General features: G+C 46.1%; 6 protein-coding genes across 6 annotated transcripts in view; 2 read left to right on the top strand and 4 right to left on the bottom strand.

The window, feature by feature from the left end:
• Positions 1 to 329: 329 nt before the first annotated feature.
• C922_04196 (histone acetyltransferase) lies at positions 330 to 2180 on the bottom strand (the record flags this gene model as incomplete). Its single annotated transcript, XM_008819781.1, has 1 exon — positions 330 to 2180. The coding sequence occupies one exon, from the start codon at positions 2178 to 2180 to the stop codon at positions 330 to 332; it is 1851 nt and encodes a 616-aa protein (XP_008818003.1).
• Positions 2181 to 3933: 1753 nt separating this feature from the next.
• C922_04195 (hypothetical protein) lies at positions 3934 to 8762 on the bottom strand (the record flags this gene model as incomplete). Its single annotated transcript, XM_008819780.1, has 14 exons — positions 3934 to 4029; positions 4289 to 4441; positions 4702 to 4749; positions 4867 to 5274; positions 5516 to 5620; positions 5781 to 5909; positions 6093 to 6147; positions 6281 to 6363; positions 6522 to 6618; positions 6763 to 6846; positions 7034 to 7167; positions 7350 to 7461; positions 7663 to 7802; positions 8598 to 8762. The coding sequence occupies 14 exons, from the start codon at positions 8760 to 8762 to the stop codon at positions 3934 to 3936; spliced, it is 1809 nt and encodes a 602-aa protein (XP_008818002.1).
• Positions 8763 to 9902: 1140 nt separating this feature from the next.
• On the bottom strand, positions 9903 to 11958 carry C922_04194 (actin like protein 2/3 complex, subunit 1A/1B; the record flags this gene model as incomplete). Its single annotated transcript, XM_008819779.1, has 7 exons — positions 9903 to 10229; positions 10381 to 10523; positions 10667 to 10736; positions 10832 to 10898; positions 11042 to 11138; positions 11251 to 11557; positions 11773 to 11958. The coding sequence occupies 7 exons, from the start codon at positions 11956 to 11958 to the stop codon at positions 9903 to 9905; spliced, it is 1197 nt and encodes a 398-aa protein (XP_008818001.1).
• Positions 11959 to 12643: 685 nt separating this feature from the next.
• On the top strand, positions 12644 to 14374 carry C922_04193 (hypothetical protein; the record flags this gene model as incomplete). The annotated part of the gene is made up of 7 exons (XM_008819778.1): positions 12644 to 12982; positions 13198 to 13247; positions 13370 to 13515; positions 13640 to 13668; positions 13873 to 13926; positions 14112 to 14145; positions 14277 to 14374. 7 exons carry the CDS (start codon positions 12644 to 12646, stop codon positions 14372 to 14374), a joined length of 750 nt encoding a protein of 249 aa, XP_008818000.1.
• Positions 14375 to 14519: 145 nt separating this feature from the next.
• C922_04192 (hypothetical protein) lies at positions 14520 to 15587 on the bottom strand (the record flags this gene model as incomplete). Its single annotated transcript, XM_008819777.1, has 1 exon — positions 14520 to 15587. One exon carries the CDS (start codon positions 15585 to 15587, stop codon positions 14520 to 14522), a length of 1068 nt encoding a protein of 355 aa, XP_008817999.1.
• Positions 15588 to 17079: 1492 nt separating this feature from the next.
• C922_04191 (hypothetical protein) overlaps positions 17080 to 17321 on the top strand; it is a gene marked incomplete at both ends in the record, with an annotated part of 2153 nt that continues 1911 nt past the window's right edge. The window contains one exon of the mRNA XM_008819776.1: positions 17080 to 17250. Within this exon, the coding sequence (XP_008817998.1) occupies positions 17080 to 17250 (171 nt within the window). The remainder of the gene's footprint in view (positions 17251 to 17321) is intronic.

Genomic DNA, 17321 nt, shown 5'->3' with positions numbered 1-17321 from the left:
ATGGGGGGGAAGCAACTCGCTGCAATTCGCTGTAACTCCGGTTGAAAAAGTCACCACTAAGTGTGCGTTTTCACTTTAACAAACCGATCGGATGCGCGGAGAACTGTGCTGAACAAAAAAAAAAAAAAAAGCTGGCAAGCCAGGTAAGGTGCGCCCACCAGGGCAAGGATGCAAATATGTACAGATGTACAGATGCACAGAGGCAGAAATGGGGTCAATCATCCAGAGGTACCCAGATGGGAACAATGATCCGAAGGTACCCAAATGGAAGCAATGATCCGAACAACCACTTGCGCATCTCCGTAAGGCATCCTCAGGCCCCTCTACTCTTACATGGCCAAGTAATAATCGTAGGAGACCCAGTGGAGCTTAGTCGGGCACAAATCGTAGTTCTTCTTGCCCACCTTGGCGAGAACAAATTCCAGCTGCTGCGGGTTTATGTAGTAGACAGACTCTCCTCCATTGGCCAACGTCTTAAAAATGTCTTTCTCTTCAAGGCAGGAAATAATATCGTTGGTCTCAATGCTAGTAATTTCGGACAACTCCTGAATGGATAACTGCTCGTAGTTTATCAGCACCTTGAGGAGTGTCTCATACCAGTAAGCCATGTAAGACGCTACCCCCAAGTCGGATAAAGGTCTCTCAGGTGTACCAGTGCGTTTTTCCGTCTGGGAGAGGAAATAACTGAAATTTATGAGAAACCTCCCATAACCTTTCTTCTGATGCTGAGGAAGAGTCAAAATACAAGACACGTTATTCTTGGAGTATTTCTCTTTGGAAAAATATCCAGTGATATGGTAGCCAAAATGATCAAACTCAGTAATGACGTAGAATAAGAATAAATTGACTCGATGTTTTAACGTTTTATGATCCAGAAAAAGTTTCGAGAGAAAACACAGATTCTCACAATAGATGCGGAAATAAGTTCCATCGATTTCAAAGATGGATATATTTTCACATCGATATATTTCATTTCCAGGGGGATGTCTAATTTCACATTTCTCTGTATGTCGAAGTAGTTCTTCATTTTCTTTAAAAAAGGATAAACAAAATTCACAAATGTATAGAATGTCTATATTCTGATACTCCTTCGGGTAGGGAGAAAAGTACCAGGTATCAATTAGGTATTTTCCAAATTTTATCTGATTAATTGTTTTCAGTTTTGTATTCTCTTCATGTTCTCGGAGATACTCTTTATCAATACCTGCATGGTCGTCATGATCTGATTCTTCATTGTCTTTTTCTCGTATACACGGCAATCCATCATTTGGCTCTTGATCCAGACAGCGCAGATTTTTATATGCAAGCCAACAGTCAAGACGCCTGTCGAATTTCTCCCAGTGCACATAGTAATCATAATCCCACTCGTTCATTTCAGTCGTATTAGTAGACAGCTCTGTGGACAATTTAGTGATGATTTCATTTTTGGTTAAATTTAAGGGGAAGATAAAATTCAGGTCATTGAGGTTTTTATTTTTTGGCCTGGCGTACACAATGGAACAGAACCTCCAGACTTTGTTGAGGGGGTCCAGACCCCACATGACTTGCTTCACTGGCAGTGCGTTTGGGAATATGAGGGCGTAGGAGTCATTGAATTTGGACAACGAACTGAGCGCTTTTCCTGTGTTCCGCGCTTTGCTTCCTCCACTTGCCGATTTGCTCCTTCCCGCGTTCGCCGCTTTGCTACCGCTGGGGGGCGCCGTGCCACCGGAGTTAGCCGAGTTAGTCGCGCTCGTCGTGTTCGCCGTGTTTTCTGAGCCCTTCTCCCTGTTCTTGGAGCTGCTGGACCCTTTCGCGCTCGCCTTGCTGCCCCCCCGGCTGGCCCCCTTGCCATCTGCCGGGCCAGCAGGGGCACGCCCGCTGGGGCTACCTACCGTCGTAGTAGCAATGGTGGTATCTCCCGAGGCAGCTCCCGCAGGACTACTTCCAGATGCCTTCTGTGCACCCCCCAGGGCAGCGCCTGGAGGACTACTTGCAGTGGCCTTCTCTGTACCCCCCGCGGCAACCGTCGTCTCCTCAGTCTTTTCCGCCTTGCCCTCCTCCCCAGTAGCCACTCCCGCAGAGGCAGACTTGTTGTATGCCGCGCCCTTGGACTTGCTACGCCCCGCCTTGGAGCTTTTACTCGAGCCCCCAGCTCCCCCCTTATTCACCTGCGAATTGTCATTTTTACTTCCCCCCATTCTGTTCACTTAAAAAATGGCCAAAGAAACAAAAAAAAAAAAAAAAAAGAAATTCATTAAAACTTGGACCAAGAAGTTTTATATGCCTTGTTTTGTTTTTCCTCAAAATTGGTTGTTCCAAAGGGGGAGGGTTAAAACGACCCTCTGCAGGAGGAGCTTCTTTCTCTCCATGCATGGAGGGCACCAATTCGCTTAAGCCCACTCCGGAACGGGCAATATGTTAAGAAGCCCATTAGCTACATCGCGAGGATTTTTTTTTTTTTAACTATACAAAGATCTGCTGTTTCTCGTTCTCTTCATCATTTCCGGAGATGGAAGGCTGCCCGTTGGCCCTGTTCTTTTTCACGTGCGCCAACGGTCAGGAAACACAAAAGGATGCACACGTGGGGCAAGCAAACTTGCATGCAGGCAGAGGGGCATACAAAAATGCACATAATCACAGCCACACATTAACACATCAGCACATACATACATAAGGCACAACGAGTGGGCACAGTATCCATCTGGAGATTATGTTGCCCCCCCACTTTTTCTACCTCGTTATCGGATCGATTGGGGCGAGCCTTTTTCCTTATCCGTTCTCCAACGGGACAGTCACCCTGCCTCATTTAATGCCTCAGTTAGATCTGCTTTGTCCATCCCAGCGGCGAGGAGGGGGTGGGCAAGGAGAAGGAGGGATTTCCCGTTTTGTCCCTCTTCACCACGCGTGAATAACTTAGAAGTTCTACTTATCGCTCCTCACGACGTTAAAAATGGAGACAAAAAAAAGAGAAAAAAAACACAAAAAAAAATATTGCAACTGCGTGGATGGAATGGCCACTTCAGTGGGCTCCCCAAAATGAAACGAAATAATGTTAACACCAGAAGTGGAGAAAAAATGGAGATGGCTTGCACAAAACAGGGGCTCTGCTTTTCCCGTGCAACTTCCATCTCCAAGATCCTCCCGGTGATTGACCAAAAAAAGGTATACAGTGGACGATGGGTGCAGCTAAGCGAATTGATGACACCTCATAAAGAGACACGACAGAAGGGAAAAAACGACGGAGGGGGAGAAACGCGAAATGTACACCGCTTCGTTAGGGGCCATCCCTGTGGAACTGACTCCTCCGTGATACACTCCCTGTCAACATCTTTCTGGCTATGTCATTGTGCATGTAGGAAAGAACACCGGAAGGTGTTCGCTTGAATGGGACATCCTGCAGTGGTGACGTCCCGCAGTTGGAAGAGGTATGCTATCCTCTGGTGCTACTCCTCTGTTCCTTGGATCCATCTGTTAAATGGTACGTCGTGGGGAAAGAGAAAGTGCAGGCAAGTGAATACCGAGCTGAAAGCGTTACACTCGATACACGGAGCAGAGACATAAATCGAGGGGCCGCCATGCACTGCAATTTTATTTGCGCCCCTGTGTATAAGCCGCTAACCGTCTGTTTTTTTTTCTTTTTTTTTTGGGTTTTTTTTTCTGTTTCGCGCCGTACCTTTTGAGTAGATCAACGTACGAGATGTTAGATTCCCTGAAGGCGTTTACCTCTCTTCAAAAAAGAAAAAAAAAAAAAATTCATTTAGCATTTGCACGAGCGTAAATAGGGAATGCATTTACGTCTTGTGTGTGGAGTCGCCTTAGGTGAGTAGCCCCCTTGTCCTACTCGCCGTGCTGTTTTTTTCTTCCCTTTTTTTTTTTCCCCTTTTGTTCTTCTCTTTTTTTTTTTCTTTTTTCTTTTCTTTTTTTTTTCTTTTTTTTTTCCCCCATGCGCACTTACCCCCGCAGATATTCCATTTCGTCTTCCGTGAAGCTGTCCCCGAACTGCTTCAATATTAGCAAAATCAGATCCTTGTGCATGTAACCCGTTTTCTGTTTTGGTTTCCGAGGGGGGAGAAAAGATGTTGAGTTGGAAGAGACACAGAGGAAACGAACGCGTGAACGCATTAACATGCCAGTGTGCACCCAAATTTGGTACTTTTCTCTCTCTATCTTTCTCTTTTCTTTCTTTTTCTTTTCTTCTTTTTTGCGAAATGTGAGACGATGGTATAGAGGGGCGACGCGTAGTAGATGCTGTCCCCGTTTGTCTCTCCCTCTCCACCGATTCGCATACACCACGGAGGACACCCACCTGGACGTCCCAAATTTCAAAGAAGGTTATCATATTCTGTAAGGCTTCATCCTCGTCTATTAGAAAAGTTTTAATGAAGGCAACCAGGTCGTCTTTGTGTACTTCGCCCATTGCCTTCAGCTCATTCAGCTTGCTCTGCGTCAGAGGGAGATTCTAGTGGCAAAGGGGGGGGGAGGAATGTGTAAAGTGGAAGAGGGCACAGAAAAGGCGGAGGGATTCGAAGAGCGGACAGAAAAAGCGGAGGAATTGGAACAGAGGAGAAACTCATCACCGGGAAGGGGTGCTTTTGCGAGGAACGGTGGGTGGAGAATCAAACCGGCTCATAAAAATGGACACTACTCCTTGAGCAGGTCAATGTGGATGATCATCACCCTTCCAAGTGACTACGTCCAGCCGGCGCCATTTCCTCTTACCGCCTTGTATATGACATCCACGCAATCCTCAAATGTTAAGTGGTCGATCTGCACACAAGAAGGAGAAGTTAGGAGCTGCGTTTTTTTTTTTTTTTTTTTTTTTCTTTGTTCTGCCTGATGCCAGATGACTCACATCAACATGTTATTTTTCTCCTCATCCTTTACTTCTTTTCTTTTCAGGATTTCCATCACTTGATTTATTTTTCTCCCTTCGAGACTTTCATCCACTTGAGTTGGTTGTTCGCCTTTGTGCTTGTCTTGTTTTTTTTCTATGTCATTGGCTATCTCTTTCGCCCCCTGAGAGGATTCCCCTTCCAGGGTCTCCTTGTCTTGCTCTTCCTCGTGGAGGCCCCTTTTTTCTGTTTCCCCAACTTTGCCCCGATTCTTGTGCCCCTTCTGTTCTTCTTCTTGTGGTCCACCCTCGCTTTTTCTAATTTCATTTATTTTCCTGTTAAGGTACTCTTGGTGTCTTTTCAGTTGGCGTCCGCTCAAGGCACTGGCCAAGATAAGCTTGTCTCCCATTTTTTGGAGGTCCTTGTTCTTCTCCGCAACCTTCCGCACGAAGTCATTGTACTGGGGAGCGGCGAGTTGAGGGAAAAATATAATAACGCAAAAGGGATGTATCGAAATGGAGCGAACGTATCCAGACGTATCCAAACGGATGGAAACGATGACGCGAGACAGATCAAATTCTAGACGCTCATACGGACGGTGGAACCGATTGGTTATGGCCCCAAAAGGAAGCCCGCCCCCCCCAAAAATGGGAAAAGCTCGCGTGCATTACGCTGCCACGCGCCTCCTCCTACGCGCGAACCTTTTTCTTGCTCTTGTCAAAGGTCTTCTTGAAGTCACTTGTGTCGCCCTCCCTGGAGAGATGCTCATCCACACTGGTCATCACGCGACGGAAGTTTTCTAGTGCCTATTAAGAGGATTGTAAAGGAGTTCGCCGATTAGAAGCTATGAACACAAGCAGAAGGACCAATGGGACAAGCATCCCTACACTTCAGATAGTATGTATCCCTACGTCTGTTTCGTAAAATAAAAAAAAAAAAAAAAAAAAATTCCTGCTACTACGTTACCTCTATGAGCATGGCGTTGTTCTTCTCCAGGCGCTCCTTATATTGCAGGGTCTGGTTCATCACTTCCCGTTTCTCTTTCTTTTCATTTTGTAACTTCCCTAGCATGGCGTCCAAATCGTCTTTCAGGCTCTTTAGGCGGAGAAAAGAATACACACATGAGGGTGTTACAAGTGTACATATGTACACACATAGACACGAACCTCTCACCCTGCCCCCCCCCACACACACACACACGGGTGCAAACGGAATGACTTCACTCCCCGATTAGTCTGAGCTGTGTGGGAGGGGCCCATGGGAATGTAAGCGGCCTACGTTGATTTGATGGTCGCAGTAGCAGATGTTCATCTCCAGCTCCTGGATTTTTTTCCTGCGAGTGGGGAGGGGCAAGGCGCGACGTGATGTGCGACGTGATGTGCAACGTGATGAACTACGCTGTGTAGTACCCCGCTTGGTAGCTCCCCTCTATGAGGAGCAAACGAACGTCTTTTTTATCCCATTACGTGTTCAATATATCGGTCGCTATAGACAGGTCCGTTTGCGCCCTGGCTGACTTCACGACGTCCATCAGAATTATTTTGTCTCCCTGCAATGGTGTAAAGTGGGTAGGGGTTGCACTGGTGATATGGGGTTGAAGGGGACCCCCGGGCAGCAGATGACAGATTCATCGCTATTTCTGAGCTTTTTCACAGCTTCGCTCCGGTTCCGCCGTTCGGCCGCTCCCCCACAGTGTTGCTTCATTACGCCAATTTTCTCGCAGCAGGATACGATGCTCTCCAAGGCTATCTTATACTCGAGGAAGGTGTTCTTCAGCTTTCTGAGTCTGATCTGCGCGCTTTTGCTGCGTAGAAAGGGGGGTCATTGGGTGAATGGATCGATGGAGTGACCAGTGGATAGATGAATCCATGGTGGGGAGAGCATAAACGTGGGCAGAGAGTCCGCTTGTTGCCTTTTCGGATCCCTCCCCATTTGTCTTTGTCCTCACTTCTGCTCGTAGTAGGTACGGCACATCTTCATGAGCTCCTCGTTTTTTTTTTTATCAGCCATAAGCTTATTTCTGCTTAATTTACTGTGGACATCGAGGGGAAAATATATTTCAACGGAGTGGAACATATAAAGTGGGTATGCATGCCTTGACGCGCTCTGCATGGAGAATAATCACATGAGGATGATACTTCTCCTTTGAGTTCGCCTTCGTCAAGAATGCCCCATCTGCAGGCCCCCATCGGAAGGCCCCCATTCCATCTCATCCTCACTTGCGCTCCACGACGTTCTGTATGATTCCATTTTGAACGTTTATAATGCTCTTTTTCGTCTTGAGATCCCCCTGATACTTCCTCACCATATGGAGTACGTTTCGTATGTCGTCTTTGTTGTAAAAAACTCCCGCCTGTGCACAAAAGAGGGGCATAGGAAGAACAAATAAAATACAGCACATGTGTTTGGTCGAATAGACGTCTGTGGTTGCATAGGCGTATGTAGTCGCATAGATGTGTAGGACGGGATAATACACACTGGCGAGCACTACTTCTCAGGGGAACGACACTGTTTAGTGCGCCAAGTGATGATTACCTTAATCAGCTCGAGGTGAATCCTATTGTCCAGATTTTTCTTCAAATCGTCATACTTGTTTTTCAGCGCCTCGAATTTATCCTTGTACCTCAGCTCACAATAATCCCAATCGCTGTAGAGGAGCACAAAAAAAAAAAAAAAAAAAAGGGGGAGACCAAAAAAAATGAGAAATAAGTGACGTAACAATCAAAAGGAACTTTCTCAAAATTAAACCCTAACCCCACAGTGGGTAGAGGCTCCCAGAGGTTTTTCTCCACACCCCCACCACCCCTTCCTCAAATCCTTTATTTTCATCTTTGACGGATGTTTATACCTGCTTTTTGGTATCTCCTCCCTTGGGGTGCATATCCCCATGGACTCAACAATCTTCTCCACATTTCTGTCGTGCACCTTTTCCTTCAAGGTGTCCAAGTAGTCGACGCTGTTTATAATCTCATTGATTTTTTCAAACTCCTGCGATTTGGAAGAGAGACAAAAAAAGAAAAAAAAGAAAAGAAAAATAAAATAAAAAAGAAAATAAAATGTAATAATAAATTATAAACGTCATAATAAATTATAAACGTAATAATAAATTACAAATGTGTAACAAATGAGGCCTCTTGTAGACACAACCAGGGGCAAGCTAAGCGAAGCATCCATCCGAATCGTTAACTTGAATCTCCACGCACAACGATAGGACTTCCCTCAGGTGCAACACTCAGAATATTCTGACGCGCACTAATCGAGGAAACCCTTTTTCGTATAAGGAGTAGGACCTGTTTTTTTCTTGTGTGTCTTATTTGTTTCCCTTGGGAGAATATGACGCACTCTCTATTAATCCTGAAATTTGTCACGTCAGCAGATATTGGGACGATGGTGAGAAGTTTTCCATTGAAGTAGTCACACAAGCGGATCTACTTGCACGTGTTCACATGCACGGGGGTGAGCTAAAATAGGCAACTGCGATGTCCACTTCGCGGGAGCTGGGGCAACGAATAATACACATTCGTCTTTGCGTACTTACAGCTTATAGTTTGTTGGCTCGCTTCCCTTGTCCTGATCATAGGATAAAAAGTGAACGGAATTATACATATAACTGTGCTTGAAAGGGGCAACTGTGGCGAGGGCACATGCTGAGGTGAGATTACGCATGTATGCAAAGAAGCATCTGTGACATGGGCATATTCTCAGGTGAGAGTACGAATGTATTCTAAGGTTGTACGTCTTTTCTTTTGGGTTATCTTTTCGAGTTGCGCCCTTTTTCAGTACCAATAAAAGCACCGCCTCTGTGTGGAGGTCCTCGTAGAAGGAGACACCGTTCTTCCTGAAGAGAGAGCTAAAAGGCTTTACATCGTCATGGTCGTCATCATAGCTGAGTGGATTTCTTCTCTGTGTATGCACAATTTTGGTTACACTGCCTTTTAATATTTCCATCTTATCTTTCGCACCGCACGTGGGGGTTGTACGTGCAGAAATGTATACACGTGCTGGTAGTGTGTTTTGGGGGGCACTTTATACGCGTTCTTTTTTTTGGCACTTTATGCGCGTCTTTTTTGGCACTGTTTACGTGTTTCCTTTTCCCTCCTTTTCATGCACCACTTTATAGAACAAACTTTTCGAGCGAACAAGACAACTCTCGCGCGACTGTGCAACATACCCGCGTAATTTCAATTTGGAGAAAAGGTCAAACAAATTAATACTCAAAGGTGAAATGTAAGCAAAAAAAATAAAAATAAATGAACACAAAAAAACACAACGTAGTGTATCATTTCTAATTGCACACATTTATCATCACAGTGAAGTGATAACTAAAGGGAAAAAAAAAAAAATCAGCACAATGCAACGTGTCACTAAATTCCTGTCTGCAAAAGTGCGATGGATGGATAATTCATACGCGTGTTCATTTTGTTGGCATTTTTGTTTTCCTTTTTTTTTATTATCAAGTTTAAGGGGCACAATGATGCAAGGAACATTTTAAACAATTTTTTAAGTAATATAAGTAGAACTTTACGCACTATGCGCATAATTGGACAAGTGTCAGTTGCGTTTTCTCCACCAACTGCATCACTGGCTGTGTTTCTTTTGCTAATCTTTTGGTTAAGTCTCTCTCGGTGAGGCTACACACTCGCGGGATGGAAATCTCTTTCGATTATTTTTATCGTCCTTCTTGCGCTACATTTCGCTGGATACATCTTTTCTGCCTTTTCATGGGTGCAAATAGTTTGTTGTCACCCCATTTGGGATCCCTCAAAATGATAAAAAAAAGAAACAGAAAAATGACCTGCCCCTAGCTCTCACCACGCTGCCACTCAATCTGTATGTCGGAGATATCTGCACACAGGATTAAGAAGGCGCAGAAAAATGTTCCAATGTTTTTGTATTCTTTATGGTCTTTCCTGCTCTTCTTCGCTTCGTTCACTTTGCGTTGGGAAAATCGTAAAAGTTGTTACTTCGCCAAAGTGGGGACTTTTTTTTCTTTTCTTGCATTTGTATGTGTGCAGAACAGACAGGTAGATTTTATGAACGGTGCAGTATTTTTTTTTTTTTTTTTGGCTAGCTAGCCAAAAAGGGCTGTTAAAACCGCTCGACGTTGTCGAAAGGAAAACGCCAAAAAACAACATTAAAATCGCTCGACACGGTCACAAACTGGGCGTATTTTTGACCCTCCCGCGGCTCCAACAGGCACATCTGCAAGATGTTATTCGAGTGCGCAACTATTTCTCCAATTATTTCGTTCCCGCTCATGTGCTGGCACTGGTCCTCTATATCTTGAATGCCTTTTTTGTCATAGAAAAAATCAATGCTTAAATTTTTAATTGAGAACTGCGGCAGCACCACCTTCGATAGGGTCCATTCCCCACTCAGGCATTCTACAAGGATGGGAAATATGTCGTAGCCGTACTGCGAAGTGGAAGAAATGGAAAATAGATGGGTTAGGAGATCTCTTCGTTTTGGCTTTGCCATGGAATGGGTGCTAAAATGGGGAGGATGCTCCCACATGTGTCTAACTGCACACTCCCGCGATACACACATACAACACTGCGTAACGTACAACCAGCAGCTTGTCCTCATCCAGAAACAGACACTTCTGCATCGTCTGGCCAACCCAAGAAACGAACTGCGTGTTGGGCTTGGACTTTAAGTAGTCGCAAATTATTATTTGCTGGTTTTCTCGATTGTTTTCGAAGCTGCTAGCTGAAAGAAAATAAAAAAATAAAATAACAACAATAATAGCAATAATAATGCAATAATAATGATAATCCGACGAAGCAGCAGAATGTGGTGTGCCCTTATCTCCGCACTGCACGCACCCTGCTGTGGAGCGAAACTGTCTATACCTATTACGGCCACCCTTTTGTTCGATGGAGAAAAGGAACAGTGCAAAATGACGTGCCCTTCGCATTCGATCTGTCCAACATGCGGCATAAATAGGAAATGGGGGTGACGAAATGGGGGTCATAAAATGGGGGTCATAAAATGGGGGTCACAAAATGGGCCATTACCTTGCCGATCACGTCGTTTCTGTTTAAGTTGCTGGCCTCGATCGGTTCGTCAATATTGGAGTGGATCCTGCGCAGGGAAAAGGACCATTCGTGGGGACATTTGTAAGGCTTCCTCTACGTGGGCCACACCTGCAAACACGCAAATAGGTCTACAAAAAATGATGCAAAAAAAAAAAAGGTAACCACGTCGTGGTATACAAGCAGGTTAACCTAGTTCTTCCCTCATCTGTTGTGTCTTCGTCCAAAGTGCCCGACGTGCACACAAGCTGAGCGGATGAATCCATGGAGCAGCTACACAGTATATGCCCTTCGGAGAAAGAAAAACAAAAACAAAATTAACATTGTAAACGGTGAAACAATAGAAAAAATAGAGGAGACACTTCTGCACAAGTTGGCCTTCCACTTCTAGTCGGCCATACCTGAATAGCTCCACTGTAGGAACAAAACACTCCCAGAGTGATTTACCACCTTTTCGATCTTCCACTTTGTATCTTCCCCCCTTGAACAAATAAATATAACGCCGGACGAAAATCCAATGGCGAAGGAGTGGGAATGTGGATGCCAACAGGCACAGGTAGGTAGGAGTTCCTCTGATGTGATGCTAACATTGGTGGTTTCCCATCGTTCGTCTTTTCCATTTTTATATATGACGCATTTCATGTCTATGGTCAATACGAGCAGGTCGTTTTGGCTCGACCATTCGAGGGCAACAATTTTGTGCCTATTCTGTGTTGGTGGGGTTGCGCGGGGATTCATGTGAAAATGGGCAGACAAATGGGTGGAAAAATGGGCAGACAGATGGGTCGACAAATGGGCAGACAAATGGGTGGACAAATGGGTGGACAAATGTGACCGCCTCTGAGCACCCCAGTGGGGAAGATCAAGCAGCATATCCATCACCTGGCACGTCTGCACATCTCCGCGTCTGTGGGAAAACTTACCCCAAGGAATATCGTCTTACATGGGGAAAACTTTCCACTTTCTATTTTGGACACGTGCACATATCTTCTATTTTTCACGACAGCCACTAGCGTGTTGTGCGCGTTGGCCGAGACGTTTATTGGCGGCTCATAGTCTTCCTCCGGCACAACATATTTGGTACACTCGCATTTTATATACTCAGTCATTATGTCGTCTGTGTGCTTCGTTTCACATTATTGTTTTGTCCTAGAGGGGTGCACTCCCCCGTGGGGATCGTCTACATGCGACTAGTCTCCGTGCGGCTGCTGCGACCTTCGACGTTGTGTTTTTTTGTTGCCGCTTGCCGTGCCGCTTTGCCTCTCCTATTTTCAAGCGCCCAACGGGTGTAGATACACGTGGGGATTGCCAAACGGTGAGCAGAAAGGGAGCAATGAAAAGGAGTTATGCAAAGGCTGGAGGGGCTTGGGTGAGGCACACGTCGCTGTTGTGCTCGCACAAGTGTACATTTTTTCGTGTGCCCATGCGAGTATTTATTGGCCCTTTTGCGATCACTTCCTTATCACCTCATTTTCACTTCTTTTTCACTTTGTGGTTTTTTTTTTTCCTCCCGGAGACTCTCTCAATGGGAAAACGCAAAGCGATACGCAGGAAGTGACTCACCAAATAGGCAAAACAGGGGACGACCCTTTTTGTCGAGGGGCACCACTCCCTTCAGCCCCCCTCTCCCCTCTCAGCCGGTCGAAAAAGACAAGGCGCACAATTCTCACGGGAAAATTTTGTTCACTTAAAATTATTCTCCACCTGTAAGGATAAACACACGCACATACGTACCTACCTAGGAACGTGCGTGGATATAGGCTCCCCTACTGACATCCCCCGAGGGCTTCCACGATGAAGGGGGATGGCTTCGGCGCGATTCTTCTCCCAATGCTACTGCTGATTAGCAGCCATGTGAAGGCTGACTATGGAATAAAAACGAACAAGCTGACCTTCCTCTGCCAATCGGAAGACTGCAAAAAAGAAATCAACCTCTATGAAGAAGGGAATTCATTCATTATACGAAACAAGGACAACACCTATTTGGAGGTCCAAGAGAAGGTGACAGCCGCAGGGAGCTTGAATGTGTTTGGGACTGTCCACACGAATGAGTACCGCGCGTTTGAGAAGAAGCAGTGGACTTTACACCACCTGGACACCTTCGACCGGAAGGAGAGTGCTTGGATCCCCTCGGTACTGCTTGGGCAAATCGACATAAAGAGGAAAAAAAAAAAAAAAAAAAAAAAAAAAAAAAAAAAAACACACACACAACTCTGCCATGTAGAGCAGCATACCATGGCGTTATCTCATTTACAGTGAAACCGTTTTTACCGACTCATTTGAACTTCCCTCCCCCCGATGATCATCCCACAATTGCATGCCCCACTAAACTTGCCCCTATACAAAAGGACATCAGCACATGCGGGAATTCCCCCGACATGTTTCTGGGCGGACCCTGGTAGGGGGACAAAAGGACAGAAGAACCGCCTCCGAAGCAAACGCACAAAATGGTGCAGAGAAGTGTACGCAGAGGACTCAAACAAAATTGCCGTGCCACACCTATTCCTCCCTCCCCTGCAGCATATTCGGTGCCACGGAGGCCTACACCGTTGTTAGAGATATACCAAAGCACAGCGCACTGAAAATTAAATTAAGGGTTCACTTCTTCGATGCCTGGAAAGGCGATTCGTTGTTTCTTCAAGCTGATAGGAAGACTATCTGGGCGGGTAAGCATGCGGAGGGGCGGACAACCAGTTTCCTCCATTTTTGTCATCCCCCACGAAGAGCAGAACTGGTATGACGTAACCTCGAACTTTAAATGTTAAACTTTTTCCTCCCACACTCATGCAGAATCATACAAATCGAACTCCGTGGAAAAGGTAACATCAGTCTAGGATGGCAACTTAGATCTTCCCTGTTTCCGTTACTCTCCAAAAAGAAAAGAAAAAAAAAGAAACCCAATAAGTGGTAACTGTCTGATGCTTCTCCTCCCCCCCTTCTGTGTGTGCTATTCCAAAGGTTAATTTTTTTTCCTTTTTTTTTTTTCCTTTTTTTTTTTCCTTTTTGCATACTTCCCTCCGCAGGGTGCTGGTGACGGAATAAACCTTTGCGGGAAGGAGACTCCCGATCGGTTATCAGTTAGTGCAAACTTGGAACGGCTAGCGGGGAGCGGAGAGTATACGCGCCTGTCGTGGTTGAAATTGTGCACAAGGCGGAAAAGGAGCATACTAATGCTTTGCCAAGCAGTCATATTGCTTACCCGAATAGCAGCTTCCCCGCATACATGCTTACCTTGCTAATTCCCCCTTTAAAACAACTGCAGGTGCCTGTGGACGTCGAATTCGAGCACTCCTCAGGTGGGTTATTCACTGGAGATGCGATGCCCCGCCCCTTGAGGCACCGTACGCGTCCCCGAAGCGGACACACTAATACAACTCTGCATCTCCTGACGTGCCGACGCTGTCCCCCCTTTCCCTTTACGCGACAGACACGGTTAGCATAATGATTGGAAGCACTTTAAAAAAAACAGACGATGCCTGCGCCACCTCCTGGGGAGTGGACGACCTGCACGTCTACTACAAATAGTTTGGGCTCTGCAGGAAGTTTTTTATCGGCACACGTGGGATATGGAGAAAAAGGGACGAACTGATATGTGCATATGGCAACATGTGGATAATCTCACATGTGCATGTCGGCGTATTCTCCTGCATGTGCGCGTCTCCTCGGCGCGCTAATACAATTGCGCCTGCTGACTAAGTATCGAATTGAACGTCAACCCCTCGGAGTTCTTCCTATTTATGTCAGCACCCGCGCTGGTTAAATAGTCAATAATATCCTTCTTTCCTGAATACGCGGCAATGTGAAGGGCAGTGTCTCCAGAGGAATCGTCTGCGTTGATGTCCGCGCCCAACTCGATTAAGAGCTTCACGATGTCTAGGTACCCCCTATCACATGCATAATGCAGGGCGCACAGTCCATCTGAATTTCTCTTGTTTATTAAGTAGGGGTTGCTTTTCAGTGCACTCTTTATGTATTGCAGATTTGCCTGTACTACGTTTTTGCAGAGGAGGTCACTCAAGTTGCTGGTACGATCGGTGTTGTCCTTGCCAGTGGGGGAGTTGCCCTCACCGATCCCCTCTAGAACTCCTGTGAGCACCTCCGCCAGCGGCTTCATTTTGCTTATCGTCTTCTTAAAGTCTAATGTCACATTGAAGCTCTCCCCTTTTATCGCCTGGGGAAGAGCCTTCTCGACAAATTGCACGTACAGAAATTTGCACACCTTTCTACTCACTCCCTGGCAATGTTTCCATGCGCTCAATTTGGCATCCATTAGGTAGCTGTTTTCTTCCCTTTTGTTCCTCTTGGCTGTTCCTTTGTCCCCGTTGCACGCTGCGTTAAGTGGCTTGTCTGAATCTCCCGCTTCTGGGTTCATGTCTCCAGCGACTATCTGCTTGTACAAGCCATACAAGTAGATCCACTGATCAAATTTCAACTGACTTCTGTGCATCTTCACTGCGTTGCACGCCTGAATGAATTTTTTCTCCAAATCGTCATCACTTAAATGGATGGTTATGTCTTTGTTCACTACGGGCAGTCGTAATTTTTTTTTTTTCCACTCTCCTAGCCATTTATGGAGTAGAACCTGCGGTTTCTTAAGTAGCCATTTGGCTACCCCCTCAATTTGGTGTAAAATTCCATTCGTCGTCTCGGGGTTATACTTCCTCAGGGCGTACAGGATAATGCATGCTGATGCGACGTTCGCAAGCAGCAGCGTTTTTGGGCCCATGTTCCTCAGCATTTTGGGATGTAACCTGTAGTGGCTTGGCGATGCGGCTTCAATCCTACGTGCGTGCACATGTGCTCAGGGGAAAAGGGCACTACAGCACGATGCAACACAAATGGGTTTTGCACTTTTCGGCGAGGAAAGCGAGCTCCCCCTCTGTGGCGCTCTAAAATGCCTTCAACAAATGAGAGGCCCATTTTATAGGCATGTCGCGCACGGGGAGGGGGTCAGTACAATGGAGAAATAGGCTTACCTACGTGTGTGCCTACCGGGCCTAACTGCGCTTGGTTTGCCCTTCTTAGGGTTCCTCTTCCCGCCCTTTCCGTTTCGTAAGCTGCTTAACGGATTGGCTTCGCTTCCATCCACGCGGCCTTATATTTTGGGGGGAAAAAAAAAACAAAGGCAGGTATAAAGATTAGGTCGGTGACGCTGCGTCCGTCTGTCCGCCCTCCCGCTTCGAAGTGCTGCGCTGTGTTGTGCTATGTTATGTTATGTTGCATTATGGTAAGTAACCTGTACTTTGCTTTTTTTTCTTTTTTTTTCTTTTTTTTCCCTGCTTGAAGCGGACCTTCGGCACATGAGCAGCACAGAAATTACAGATCACCGGAGCGGAAAATTTTTAAAACGGGGACAGCGCATCGCCGGTCTCACCAGGGGGCTGGCAAGTGTTGTGAATCCCTGCACGCAGGGCTGTACGTTCTAGTTTCTCCTCCGTGGTGGCGGCAACTGCACATGCCGCTTCCCGTTCGATGCGTAGTGCCTGAGCAGCATTTGAAGAGTCACCTCTGCAGGTCCTTTGCAGCGGGGGAGACTCACTTAAATGTGTCCCCACTTAACATAGGTGAGACGGCGCACATTTCGTAGAGTCGTTTTTTTTTTCTTTTTTTTTATCACCCCCCCCTGGATGAGTCACCTTAATGTGGGTCATTATATACCTCGCTATATTGCAATGCCCCAAAGAGGAGTAGTCCCGCCCGTAATTCCTTATTCGCCTGGCGTGTTTATATACAGTGCAATATGCAGCTCCCCTCAGGTGGTACCTCTTCCCATGCTGTATCTCCCCTTCCCGCTGAGGGTCTGGGGAAAAAGCTGGGAATTGGCCAGAGGGGGAACCTGAACACGGGGCAAAAGAATACAATTTGAAATGCTCGGCAAAGGGCACTCTTTCTGTTATCTGCGCTCGTTTTGTATTTCTTTTTTTTTTTTTTTTTCTACGTTGGGTCATTTCAACTATATCGTTTTGTAGAATTCCCTGTTAGTTACCCTCTTAGTAGCTCCGTTGACGGCTGTGAGAATCCATGGCTGCCTGTCTTCACTGAGGAGTTAGCCAGATGTCATTTTAGGAGAGCGTGAGGGGTAGTTACAGTAATAGGGGAAATCGCGTTGACCTACGGAGGGAGAAACGACGGGGTACCCTACCACCCAGCGGAAGGACCCTAAGGTAGAAGCTATCCCAAAAGGGGGGAGTCGCACCAAAAAAAAGAAAAAGAAGAAACGCTCTCAATAAATGGGTAGCACAGAAGGGGGAGACCAACCTGAGGGGGAAGCTGCCGAAAATTCAGCCAAAGGAGAAGCGGAAGGGGAAGGCCATGTGGAAAAACCAAAGGACGATCTCGACGAGGCGAGCATCCTCCTCGCCAGCCTCGCAAACGTGGTAGACCAAGAGGACGTAGACAAAGTGAACAGAAGGAGAAAGAAAAAAACCAAAAAGGAAAAAAAAAAAGAAAAAAGAGAATACCTAAAGGAAAA

The sequence above is a fragment of the Plasmodium inui genome (assembly GCF_000524495.1).
Source record: "Plasmodium inui San Antonio 1 unplaced genomic scaffold supercont1.20, whole genome shotgun sequence".
In the NCBI taxonomy this organism is placed as follows: Eukaryota; Apicomplexa; class Aconoidasida; order Haemosporida; family Plasmodiidae; genus Plasmodium; species Plasmodium inui.
This window is presented reverse-complemented; position numbering and strand designations above follow the sequence as displayed.